The sequence below is a fragment of the Trachymyrmex septentrionalis genome, unplaced genomic scaffold, assembly GCF_001594115.1.
Source record: "Trachymyrmex septentrionalis isolate Tsep2-gDNA-1 unplaced genomic scaffold, Tsep1.0 scaffold34, whole genome shotgun sequence".
Classification (NCBI taxonomy): Eukaryota; Metazoa; Arthropoda; class Insecta; order Hymenoptera; family Formicidae; genus Trachymyrmex; species Trachymyrmex septentrionalis.
In genome coordinates, this window is record NW_017305504.1 from 23,758 (window position 1) to 36,436 (window position 12,679).

The 12,679-nt window shown below is 38.4% G+C and overlaps 2 protein-coding genes across 3 annotated transcripts; one reads left to right on the top strand and one right to left on the bottom strand.

Annotated features, from left to right (window-relative positions):
* Positions 1 to 4,822: 4,822 nt before the first annotated feature.
* LOC108750234 lies at positions 4,823 to 8,914 on the bottom strand. Of its 2 annotated transcripts, none has more exons than XM_018489565.1 (7): positions 8,836 to 8,914; positions 8,482 to 8,733; positions 7,994 to 8,111; positions 7,329 to 7,682; positions 6,708 to 6,971; positions 6,121 to 6,377; positions 4,823 to 5,757 (listed from the first exon to the last, which is right to left on the bottom strand). In XM_018489565.1, the coding sequence occupies exons 2-7, from the start codon at positions 8,580 to 8,582 to the stop codon at positions 4,962 to 4,964; spliced, it is 1,890 nt and encodes a 629-aa protein (XP_018345067.1). In that variant the 5' UTR covers positions 8,583 to 8,733; positions 8,836 to 8,914; the 3' UTR covers positions 4,823 to 4,961. The 2 variants fall into 2 exon arrangements, with proteins under 2 accessions (XP_018345067.1, XP_018345069.1); XM_018489567.1 differs by having other exon boundaries at positions 4,962 to 5,757; positions 8,482 to 8,724.
* Positions 8,915 to 10,097: 1,183 nt separating this feature from the next.
* On the top strand, positions 10,098 to 12,094 carry LOC108750236 (yrdC domain-containing protein, mitochondrial). The gene is made up of 2 exons (XM_018489569.1): positions 10,098 to 10,231; positions 11,265 to 12,094. The coding sequence occupies exons 1-2, from the start codon at positions 10,181 to 10,183 to the stop codon at positions 12,027 to 12,029; spliced, it is 816 nt and encodes a 271-aa protein (XP_018345071.1). The 5' UTR covers positions 10,098 to 10,180; the 3' UTR covers positions 12,030 to 12,094.
* The last annotated feature ends 585 nt before the right edge of the window (positions 12,095 to 12,679 follow it).

A 12,679-nucleotide genomic window follows, 5' to 3' on the forward strand; every position in this document is an offset into this window, starting at 1 on the left:
CCGTCGGAGGGCACGCTTGACTCCCGATCAAGTGAGGAAATTGTCTCTCCAGAGCATTCTCGATGCGTTACGGCGGCCAGTCTTATCCGTGCGCGATCTTATCGGAGCGAGGAAAATTCACGAGAACCTGTTCCGCGACAGAGAAGTAGAGCGATTTGAACGATCATTGTTCTATCGTGCGTATACAGTGTATAGTTCGCCGACCATTTCTCTCGCGTGCGTCTAATTTAGATTAATTTATCTCCGATACGCTCCTTTTACTGCTGCTGCCCGGCGACCATCGAGCAATTCGAGAAGCCTCGGCCTTCTTCCAGCGAGCCTCGGACTTTCTTCATCCTTACTTCTTCAGATTACGAGCGCACGATGAAATCCGCTTAATGCGTTTCTGAGAGGAGGGAAAGAAGAGTAAAAGAGGAAACGAGGAAGAAACTGTCAGAGTTTCGCGCTCGCGCGTCGTCATCATTGATCTTTTTCGAAAAAATCCCTCGCGATTTGTTTCGTCTTTTTTTTTTTCTTTTTTGTTAAACCTAACTCGATTTTCTCACGCGTCCTATACTACGTTATTTTCTACGCTCTTTTTTCTGTCCAATTTATACAAATATTGTACGTCTCTTTGTAAATCCATTTTATAAGACTTCTGTTGTATGATTATGAGATAGTCATTGTTACTAATTTGTAGTCGCGATTAAGCTCTACTAATCGTGAATGACTTTGGGCGATTTTTACTGAAATCCAATTTAATTGAGGGGTGTAATGATCGATTACTTATTTTGAGTATTGAAAGCACAGAGCAATAAGCTTTTAAACTCAAAATAAATAGTTAATCACTACCTTTCAGTATTAAATTTCTACAAAGCGATGTCTACGATGAGATTTCAAGACATTAAACTTAAACTTTAAGCTTCATGCTGTAAGAAATTGACTGGTATAGCGAGGAGGTAACCCACAGATTACATGATTTCATTTGATAACAAATAATTTTCATCACTACATATGAAGTCATTTCGTAAAATAATTGATTTTATCTAATATCACACAATTATTTCTTGTAGTTGCATATATAATAATCGGATTATACATTGCGATTTTATATGAATTTTATAATGATTTCAAGGACTCTGAACGTCCCACGATTACATTAAGTGATTACCCCCTCGGATTATAGTCGATTAATCAACTATGATCGGTCAATTTCTTACGGTTTAAGGCTTGAGCTTAAGTTCTACGCCTTAAAATCTGATTGTAGATGCCTCAAGGAGAATACGCTAACGGATGGCTTTTACACGGCATTGCATTTCCTCGTTACCGACGTCATTCTGCGATCCTTGCGTTCATCGTCACTTTCGCGAGAGGCTCTCGATTGCGCTCATCAATCAATGTAATCTCCCTCTTCGTCGCAGGCTATTAATAAAATGCGGATATACGTTTTTTTCGATCCTCTATGACGCGGAAATTCTCAGAGCTGAGCTAAACTGAGAAACGCTCGCGGGATTTATTTAACGGTAACGGATACAGTTTGCACCCTTGCGGAAGCTTTTGTCGTGGAGCACGTGATGGCACGGGATGGAGCGAGGCGTAATGTAAACGCGTCTTTAGAAGTATTCGGCTAATACTTTGCTTCGTTTTTTTTATCACACCATCCAAGTTCTCTCTTAACTTTTGTGATATATATAATTGTGCCGAGGACGAGGAAGTTGCGTTCTTTTTTTTTTTTTTTTCCTCTCCTCTTTGCTCGTGGGCGTAAACGACAAGCGTGTGGTGCATTAATGCGAGTGCAATTATCGTTAAGCTATTTTTGTCGGATGTATGTAAATATACGACACACACACACACACACACACATACACACACAACGGTGTCACGGACATAAAATTTCGCGACGCAATGTAAAGGAAAGGGTACGTTCCCTTCCGTGATGGAAGAAGACAAGCATGCGTTTTATGCACGATTTATCATATAATACAGACACTTAATAATGTTAATGTTTCTCTCTTCAACACGCGTCCCCCTTTAGACGCTGATGAATGTATTTCTCCTCCTCAATCGTGTTGCGCTGAAATTGTAACGCGCCTGTAATACGATCCACGAATTTCTCTCCCTGTCGATTATTGAATGATCGTCGGCTTCGACAAACAATTGTAATTCCGCCGATCGTCGATTTTGAATCCCCCTCCTCCTCCCTTTTTTGCGATATAATTTATATATTAATAAGAAGCCGAGATTACCCAAGAAATCATGTAAGAAATCTACCGGATCTTTGTGATAGACGATAACAATCCCTTATTAAGCGCAACAGCAACGATCGATTCTTAATATTAATGATGTATGTGTAATGTAATCGAGTGATGTTCGCCGACGAGCGCGGGGAAGACAGAGCTATTGGTATATTATTTTCGTAATGTCTCTGGCGTGTCTGAGAAAGGAGAAAAAAAAAGAAATAAATAATACACTACACTTATCCGCAGTCAAGTAGGCGAGATTATAACGATTTATGTGCACGCAACCATCCAAGTCAGTCTCACTGTTAAAGAGGAGGTCGATCTACAACCGGCAGTCCCTTCGTCTCGACGACGAGCGAAGCGCTTTTTATTTCTTCATCGCGACCTTTCAAAAGGATAAAGGAGAACAGGATCCCATTCCGTTCCGTCAACGGACTATCTCGGAGAATCTCAGCGAACAGAACGCTCGAGTCGCCAACAGTTCACGCAATTTTTGTAACGATTTTTTTTGTCGCGCGAGACTACTTTTCCGTATCAGCGATCGAGTTCGGATCTACCTCATCTGGAACAGAACGAAGTAGCGAAGACGAGATAAAAAGAAAACGGGAAAAAAAGAAACGCATAGCTACAATTCTAAACGTTTTTTTTTCTTAGACACTAGGTGGTAGTAAATTTATATGCAGGGTGTAGAAGAGAGGCTGTAGCTACAAGGTACTATTATAAATTGTAATACAATATTCTTCTCGGATTAAAACTGTAATTTTAAGATATCGTTACTATTATTATTATTATTATTCGATTATCGAAAACGACAGTGCTTATATTGAAGAGAAAGCAAAGAACAAGGGAAAATCACACGACTGTATTCACTTATTTATTTATTGTCGCACCGCATATTGTCCCGGCGAAGTAATCTCCGAAAGAGATATATTTATAAGGTAATATATAATAAAAAAAAATATATATTATACATATACACACATCTCATGCGTGCGAAAAGTCCTGTATTGCCCTATCCGAGCTGAGATAATTTAACTTTGCTAGCTTATCATAAAATAGAGTAACTTTGACTCGAGTTTTAACAATAGAGATAAGAAAAACGTTTTAAGACGTCTTATATTCTTTATTGGCTAGATATTTTTTTTCAATTTAGGCCAAAGTTACTTTATTTTACACTTTCCAAACCCATTATACAACCACACAGAAAGTTTTAATATTTCTCAGTCAATTTGTATAAAATTACTTCTAGTTTTTACCTGTGCAATTTGAGAAATTATCTTCCTCGTCTCGGCGGAACTAAAAGCGATAGTCAATAGATCGTATTGTAAAAGTTCACGTTTTATTCTTATTTGGTAGAATTGTACAATATCGTAGATATCAAAACATACAATAATCGGAATACAATAAGCAACATGATTATTACAACAAGTTTCCTAGTCCAGGGGCTAAGAAGATACCTGCGTATTTATCGCAGAGCGCACACCTTTTCTTTTTCTCTTCTTTTTTTTTTTACAAAGTTCTCGACAGTATGTACAATCGGTCTTTTTATCGATAAATAATATGGAAAACAAGAGATATTCAGAGCAACATGTAAACAAATATACCTATCTTATTTCTAAAACTACATACGTATTTATCACTGAGGCTTGAAGTTTTTGTATTAATTACAGAATATGAAAAGAGACATTTGCGCGTCTCATCTTTTGCCAGGATAATTCTGGAGAAGAGCGTTACGTAAAGTGTACTTTAATCGGTATATACTAATACGTATAATCAGTATATACTAATACGAACAAAAACATATTACGAAAGACCTTGCAACAAATGTTTCTTCGGGCAAAATCATTCCCAGAAAATGAAACGCGCAAATAGTCTTCGTTCCCACACATTTTAACACTGTCCGGAAGATTATATCGTACTTGGAATGTACAAGTGCACGGAGATGCGTTTTACGCATTCGTGAAATTGAGATTCAGTGAGGATTGTCCCGTAAAGTCCAGCTTTTGTCCGAGCAATTAAGATTCGAGAGACCACGTCTCGAGAATGGCAAGTGGGCATGCGCCGCTAGGACAAGAGGTGCTGAAGAATATGAGTGAACAAATGTCCTGTAAATACAAAAAGTAATCTATTCACAGTACAGAAATTCCGAGACGGCAATGGTCAAAACATCGCAACGTGTCTCTAAGACAAATATCCAATAAAAAGATGTGAAAATTGGCAGATATGTTCAACGAGCAAGTACAGTGGCAGTGTAACGTCGTATTTACTGTTTTCTCGGCAGTAAAACGGAGCATTGCGCTCGGTCTCCAATTGGCAGTAAATTGTATCACCCCTAGATATTCCCAAGATCGAAGATTAAATTCTTAGAACCTGAGGAGTCGGCAGTAGAAGATCATACGCAAAGACGAGGAAAGAAAACGACTGATATCCATTTCTACCAATACACAGATTAACTTTAATCTTAATTTTTATTTTCTCTAAAAGTACGTTCTCTAAAAGTAAACTTTTTATCTTTTTCCAATTCTAAAAATTAGGAAAAAGTAAAAACAAGTTAAACTGAGATTGAAGTTACTTTTCATTAGTAGAAATGGACATGAGGGATCCTCTTCGGTCGGAACGATCAGATTCGCCGAGTACTCGATTAACGCTAGCGATCATATAAATAGCCGTGGCGATTGATAAAAATTACCGCATGAACACAGTGAACGATCCTGGGCCGTGGCGCTTCCGGTCGTCACGACGTTAACGTAACAGCGTAGTGCACAGCACTATCATATTCAGTATCAGTGAGCCGCAAAGCAGCGCAGAGAGCCAGCCAGGGCTCGCGACGATCGTCGTGTAATGACCAGCGTATGCCGGCACTGAGCCGTTCTGGACATCTCCAATGTCCGACCCGCGCACGCAGCTCTCCTGGACATGATCATCCGCATTAAACATCGCGCGGACCGTCGGCGACGGCACCGCTCGCGAGTGACTGCCCGTCACATCGGAGTACCGCGACTGCGGCCGGGGCACCGGCGAGTCGTGCCTCGCGACGTAGGGACCTGGCCGTGGCGTCTGGCACGACCATCGCCAGATCTCCGATGCAGCGGAGGAGCACCGGTCGAGCTCGTGCACGGACGGCTCGCGGGAAGGCGCGAGATTGGAGGAGCCGACCGATCCGAAGCCGGAACTTTGGCTGGACGAGCGCGAGAGCGTCGGCAGCGTGGCGGTCATCATACCCTCCTGCCAGTAACCACCCGCTACCCACGAGGTCTGCGTCACCGATCTGAGCTTCGGTGGCGATAAAATGCATTTATGCTTGCTACCGGATTTCTTGAACAGATTCTCGGAGCTCGTCGCGCTGTACACTCTTCGCTCGAAAATCGCCGGCGCCGTTTTCGTGATTCTGTCGTATTTTGGAGAATCTTCGTTCAGGAAAAGGGAGCTCAGACTGTTGTTCAAGCAGGTATCTGGTGGACTATCATTCTGAGAGACGGAATTTAGGTAACCATTGGTACCGTCGTTTGGTACGATCGTAGACAGCTTCTGTCTCAATCTAGAGAAATAAATAGATAAATAGAAAAATAGAATAGGATTGTCACACATTTCTTATCCTAAAATCCTATAACTTTTCCATAATTTCTAGACAAATTTTCAACTTTTAATATTTAAAAATTTTTTGTATTTTCGTCTTGATTTGAAAACTTAAACATTTTGTTGAAAGAATATTTTGACGTAGTAAATTATAATTACAACAATGTTGTTGACATTGCTTGCATTCAAGTTTTTTAAGGCCAAAAATTTTTATTTTCCAGAAAATTTTGCACAATTCCCTAACTTTTTTCTGATTTCCAATTTGTGGTAACTTTGTAGAAACGTTTACGAATTATGAAAAGCAGAAGTGATGTAAAATAGTTACATTGCTGAATGTGATTTGCTGAATTTGATTTCAGTGGAAGATAATTCGTTCGCAGCATAGACTGATGGTTTAATACAGCCATTCGTTTCGCTTGGAACGGTATTGTTTCTGTTTTGACTATTATATTCGAACTGAGGCGAAATAACATCTCGTGAGCGCAACTTGATCTTCTTAAGTACCACCGAACGGGTCGAAGTACTTTTATACAAGCTGAATCTTAAGCTCACCAATGCTGTAATAAATGCGCAAACCGCTACCTAGAAAGAAAGACGGATAAACTGAATGTGCAAATATATTCAAAATAATAACAATAATAAGAGGAGCAAATAAGAATTAAATGCAAAAATTGATGAGTAAATTAATATAAATACAATGTAATATATACATAAGCAATAATATAATAAAAAACAGTTTAAAAAAACGGAAAAAGTTACATTACAGATTTCGGTTCGTTTTTGAGCCATCTTCAGAAAATTACATTACAAAGTAGAATGCAGAGAATGAAAAACGTACATCATGACGGGCCGTAATCAAATTCGCAATAAAGGAGATGTGTATCGAGATAATTTCCCATTTATTGAGTTTACCATGCGATACTGCACGATGCATTCTGTTGTAAGCCAGACATTTGGAAGAGTCAAATCCTTTATGGACACAAGAGTAATGATACAGGACCATAAAAATATCAATAATATATCGGAACTCTTTTTTCTCATCGAGCTCGACCAACAAGCGCACAAGTGAAAAAATAGCCCACTGGTTGGCAGCCAAACAAAGTCGTGGTTGTACATGATCATTGAGACCAGAATCGTCGAGAAAACTCGGAAGACTGTTTCCGACTTTTTTGCGTTCTGTAATAGTATTAACTAATGATTATTTGTTACATTGTTGCTGCAACTGCAAGTCGATGGAGACGTCAATGGAAACATTAAGAAATATTTGCGATAACATAATAAACGTTTAGGACATCGAACATTAATCTTTAATGAGCCATTCTTTGCAGTATTTTAATTTGTGACGTATTTCTAGCTCTAGTTTTATGACTGTATTTCAAGTCCAACAAATCGAATCGGCGCACAATTTATAGAACTGAAAAATGTACTTTGAAATTTATATAAGGAGTATTATTAACCAAGACTCACTTCATCTGAAAATAGGGTTCTTTCTCTTATTCTACTTATGACAATCTTTTCTGCAAATGTACTTACACTGACAAGCGTCTTAAACGGTTTCCGTCTGAAGAACAGCATCTTATAACAAGTTAGCCACACCGCCTGCCTGCGCAGCACATCTCTCACTGTCGATTTGCAGCTGTCGCACAGCGGATATTTTGCTTCTAAGTATTCCTTAAATATTTTCAGCTCGGTGTTAAAGAGCTTTTCACTCTTGGGCTCAAAATTGGCCAGCTCCGATAACTTCAGACCTTCCCGCTTGTTACAGCATGCACAGAGACTATCTTTGAGGACGTGACGGCTATCACTGTCCTCGGACAGTCTACAATATCTCGTATGTCTTTTTGACGTTACGTATTGCTCTGGAATATCATACGCATAATCGCCATTCTGGAACGAACATTTCACATTCATCATTATGGACATAAAAAAATAAAAGAAATTGTTTTCCAGCAAACGGACAAGTAAACATGGATACTACAGGCCTGTACTTTTTAATTGAACTTCTTGCATGTTGAAGAGAAAAAGAGAAAAAATGAAGATGACGTTTTAATGTCTTATTATTAAAGGCGTTATTAGGCCATCATTTGGCTTTGCTACTTGGAGTCACTCTGTTTTTATTTTGAATATCAAATAAAATACAGAATGATTTCTGTGTCAAAATGTGTTTCTCGCTGGAAAACTCCTGTAATTTGGTAAACCTTAGAAAAGCCGTTGTACTGTTCACACCAAGGACACAACCACCAGTTCAAATGCTGTCTCCAGACCTTCGTGTTCTCGTTGCAAAACCAGCAATTCACCTTCACAGGCCATCTTGCCCTGAAAGATGCGTAATCACGATGAATTAGATACACTCTCAAAAACGAAGAGTGGATCAAAAGCAATAAAAGTGGAAATAATAAAACATACAGCCTTGCAGAAATTGGCCAAAAAGTATTAGGTACCTTATTAACCTCTTATTAACCTCTTGATTTATGATATTCACCAATGTGTAATATTCTTTGTTCCAAAAACTATTTAAACTTGTTATGTTATATTATCGGCAATTATTATAATAGGAAACAATATACAGGTAAAAGAATTTCAAATTGATAAAAGAGAAAAAAAATACAAGTGCCTAATATTTTAAGCCACTATTAAAGCTATGTATAAAACATGACGGTATTGGCGGTATACGCAAGTAACTTACCTGAGCCTGTAGAACATCGTCAAGAACATAGCGAGTATTAAAAGATAGAACGGAGCGAGCATAGCCGCGAAATCGAACGCCGCGTTCTGATCCGTCTCCATATCGTGGCAGGAAAAGAGAGGAATTAAAAATGCGCCGCGTGAACGGGAGGACGATTTCCTAAAATCCAGGGAGTAGAGACGTCGGCGCACCGCATATCCCGGCAGTCCCGCCAAGCGATCGAGAGATAGGATACGTCATAACCTGAAAGACCTGTCATTCAGGGGATTGTTAATGAGGAATGATAAAAAGGTTTGAGTATGCCGTTGGCTGTTGACGTGGTACGCAATGAGAAATTCTCACGAGAAGGCTTACCCTATGATCGTCCAGGTGACTATCCTCCTTCGACGAATCTACTTGGCCTCCCGCTGTCGCGATACGCGAACATGCGACACGTGCCGATATTCCGGTACATGATAGAAGGAATATAAGGCTAGGTTTTCACTCGACGCCTATGAGGCTCATTTTCAACGTCAAAACAGGCCACGTGATCAAAGTGAACGCTTGCTATTCGTCAGCTTGATATTCGTAGGCGTCAAGTGAAAATCCAGCCTAAGATGAAACGTTGAGCATAATGGCGATAGTAATACTGGAAGTGACCAATCAAATTTTCCCCAATATGCACTTTCCTGCGTACAGTAGCGCTGATTATATTGGAACAGCCAATCAAATGTTACCCAAATTTACTCTCCTACTGAGTAGAGTCCGTAAAAGAAGAGGTAGGCCTAGTTTCCACCGAGGGTTTAATCCGAATCAGGGGATCAATTCTGGGGATCGATTCTGTATTTTGAAACAAGATGTTGACCAAATTATCAGTACTCTAGTAAATTCGCTCACTTTTGTCATTTTCACCTCGTTTCAAAATACAGAATCGATTCCCTGTATCTATTTATTTATTTTGCAATGTAGTATTTTCTTTTAAGAAAACACTGCATATGAGTCTGCTACATTAATGTGTAACAATCTGTTTTTAGTATATAAGACTCTTAGACAATTTCGAGTAAAGCGAAAGAGACATTTTCAATGAATAAGATATCTTCTATTTATTCATAAAAATAAACAATTTCATTTTACAAAATCTAACCTTAAAGGACAGTTTGCAGCTCTGTAGCGTTCGGAATTAATTCTTAGCGCTCGGATTGCTCGAAGATCACGTGATCAAGCGTGCCACTTGCTAGCTCACACATCTCAGATTTACATTGCCGAACGCACCTCTTACATGCCTACGATTTCAATGTTACATAAAATTGTACCTTTATACGCCCTATGACGTGATATACGTTGGTATGTATTATGTTAATTGTGCATCTGGGGAGTGAAGAGACTGTAAAATAAATACGACGAGACATTCGACATCGTGGAAATAAAGGATGGTGTTGCGATTCTGTCCGTTCTGCGCTAACCTTCTCAGGTTCCGGGAGCATTCGTCGGGCAATCGATTCGCATGCCCCACGTGTCCATATATTTATCCAATTAGATCCCGGATAAGCTCACGCATTTATTTCACGGGCAAGGAGCGTGCTGACATCATTGACGCTGAATCCACGTGGATGGGAGTGGATTCGACGGACGAACGTTGCCCTAAGTGCTCACATTCACGTGCTTACTTCAAGCAGCTACAAACGCGGTCCGCCGACGAGCCTATGACGATCTTTTATAGATGCTGCAATCACGAGTGTGCTCACACGTGGCGAGTCGACTAATCTCACAGGTAATTCAAGAGGATCGCAAGAATGAAGGAGGAAAATATTATGCTTCTGAAATTGCTAGGTTTGATGTAAATTATTCTTAATTTATTGAACATTTCTGTGAAACTCTGGGGAAACTTGAAATTAGAGATGGAACTAAGGAAGATTAGATTTTGGGGTTTGCTATAGAATGTAGGAGATAGTATCGTATCGAGAATCGTATCGTTTAATATCCCGAAACATTATTGTGTTTTTTAATAATTTTTTACTTTTATACTTTATAAGTTTGGTTCTATTTTATGTTATTATAGTATATCTTTTGTTATTGAAATTTTAATAGTTTAGAAACAATAAATTCACTGCTTCAAGCATTCACAATTTCTTTGCATTGACGCTGAATTTGCATTTGTGAAGCAGAGAATTTGTGTTTTTAAAGCATTGAATCTGTATCATTAATGCAGAACGTATACATAGAGCTGTATCGAATCGGAATGACAGCTATCTTCAAAGTCTCCTGTAAAGTCTCCAACTTCAATGCTCAATAACTCGATTCACGAGGCCGATCGCCGCGTTTTTTTTTTGCCAGATTCTTTCGTTTTGAGTGAAAATACGTCGAATAAGTGAATTTTTATGAAAATTTAAGGTGGGAGGGGGGGATTCTAAATAATTATCTTTATTTTTTTATATTAAAGTAGTTTTCAATTAGTCTAATATATAACAACTCATAAAGTAGACAAAAAAATGTGTTTAAAAAAATTTCTTAATTATGTGGGTAAATTTTCATTCGGTGCCGATATAAAAAAAAAACGAAAAGTCTATATTCTCGTTAGATAAAAGAAGAAAAAAAATAAAACATTACATTCCACTTTTCAGGAAAGAAAGAAACAACTCGATGCATATCTAAAATAAAATCTGATAAATAAAAAATAAAAAATCAATTGGAATGAACTTTTTTGTGTATCGAAACTGGAAAACATTACATAATTAAGGATTATTTCAATATTACTGATTCTTTTCACAAATTTCTTAATAGTTTTCTTCTTATTCTCTTTACAGGAGTGGAGTACGACAAGCATTAGATATATCATGAGTCCCAACTCAATGGGTCCCATGCAAGTTATTATGAATAAAGCTAAGAAAGAGATAAAGATGTTTGGACCAAAAGAGAAGCACTTCTTCTGTGGCGGTGACCGGAGTGTTGCGATGGCAGCAGAGTTACTGCGGCAGGGAAAAGTGATCGCAGTACCAACAGACACAGTGTATGGTCTGGCTTGCCTGGCTGCTAATTCACACGCCATCCAGCGGCTATATGAAATCAAGCAACGAGACGAGAGAAAGCCGTTGGCTGTTTGCTTGAGTAATGTCAAGGAGGTAGGTATATGGGGCATCATAGACGACATTCCAGCTGGTATGCTAGAAGATCTGCTTCCTGGACCATACACAATATGCCTGCGGCGCACACCTGCTCTGAATGAGGATTTAAATCCAGGCATCGACACTGTGGGTATACGTGTGCCTAACGACAAGTTTATTCGCAGTGTCGCCCATATCGTTGGTCCACTTGCGCTTACCAGTGCCAACGTTAGCAAAGAGCCGAGCAGTCTGCATCCAAACGAGTTTCGCGCATTGTGGCCAGAACTTGATGGTGTCTTCCACAGCTCTACTAATTCCAAGACACAGACCGATGCGCGCAGGATCGGTTCCACCGTAGTAGATGTGTCGAAACTCGGTTGTTATTCGATTGTGCGTCGCGGTATTTCTGCGCATGTCATTATCAGGATATTAGAAAAGTATCGTCTGAAAATGAACACAACGGAGTGATACGTGATTGAATTCGTGGCATTATGCAGTAATAGGTTATTAAACTATGAATTATATTTAATTTGACGATGTATTCAAATAAAACAATCCTGCTTGTCTGTGTTCATATTTATTTTTTTCCCAGATTTTCTAATATATTCATATCACTATTTGAGCAATATGATTAGAAAATCTGGGGAAAAAATGTTTAATATATAATTATGTATAAAATACTTTTTCCCGGTAATATTTTAAAAAGTTACAGAAGAGAGATCTTACATTAATAAAATTATCAAGAAAAGTTTCTAAATAAAATATTAATAAAAAACAAATTGTATCTTGGGTAAATAGACCCGAACAGACCAGAAGGGTTAAATCAATGTAAATTAAAACAAAAGGAAAATACGATGATGTAAAGAAGTCATGTAAATAAAAAGTATATTTGTAAAAATGTAACTAGAACCGAAACGAGATAGATTTAAATAGAAGAAGCACGGAGCTGTCTTAATTTTTTTGTTACTCTGATTTAGTAGGATAATAATAAATGATAATAAATAAGGTTTTTCCATTGAGATATTAAAAAAAATAAAAATCATCTGTGATATCGTTTCAAAGATTCAGGGCGGCTTTTTTAAATGAAAGATATTTTTCGAAATTTTTATAATAATTTC

Excerpts from the sequence above, each read along its gene's own strand:
- LOC108750234 (XM_018489565.1), bottom strand. The coding sequence starts at position 8,582 with ATGGAGACGGATCAGAACGCGGCGTTCGATTTCGCGGCTATGCTCGCT. Across the intron at positions 8,112-8,481 it reads ACGATGTTCTACAGGCTCAG|GGCAAGATGGCCTGTGAAGG; the intron begins GTAAGTTACTTG and ends CGCATCTTTCAG. Across the intron at positions 6,378-6,707 it reads GCATCGTGCAGTATCGCATG|GTAGCGGTTTGCGCATTTAT; the intron begins GTAAACTCAATA and ends CTTTCTTTCTAG.
- LOC108750236 (XM_018489569.1), top strand. The coding sequence starts at position 10,181 with ATGCTGCAATCACGAGTGTGCTCACACGTGGCGAGTCGACTAATCTCA. Across the intron at positions 10,232-11,264 it reads CGAGTCGACTAATCTCACAG|GAGTGGAGTACGACAAGCAT; the intron begins GTAATTCAAGAG and ends TTCTCTTTACAG.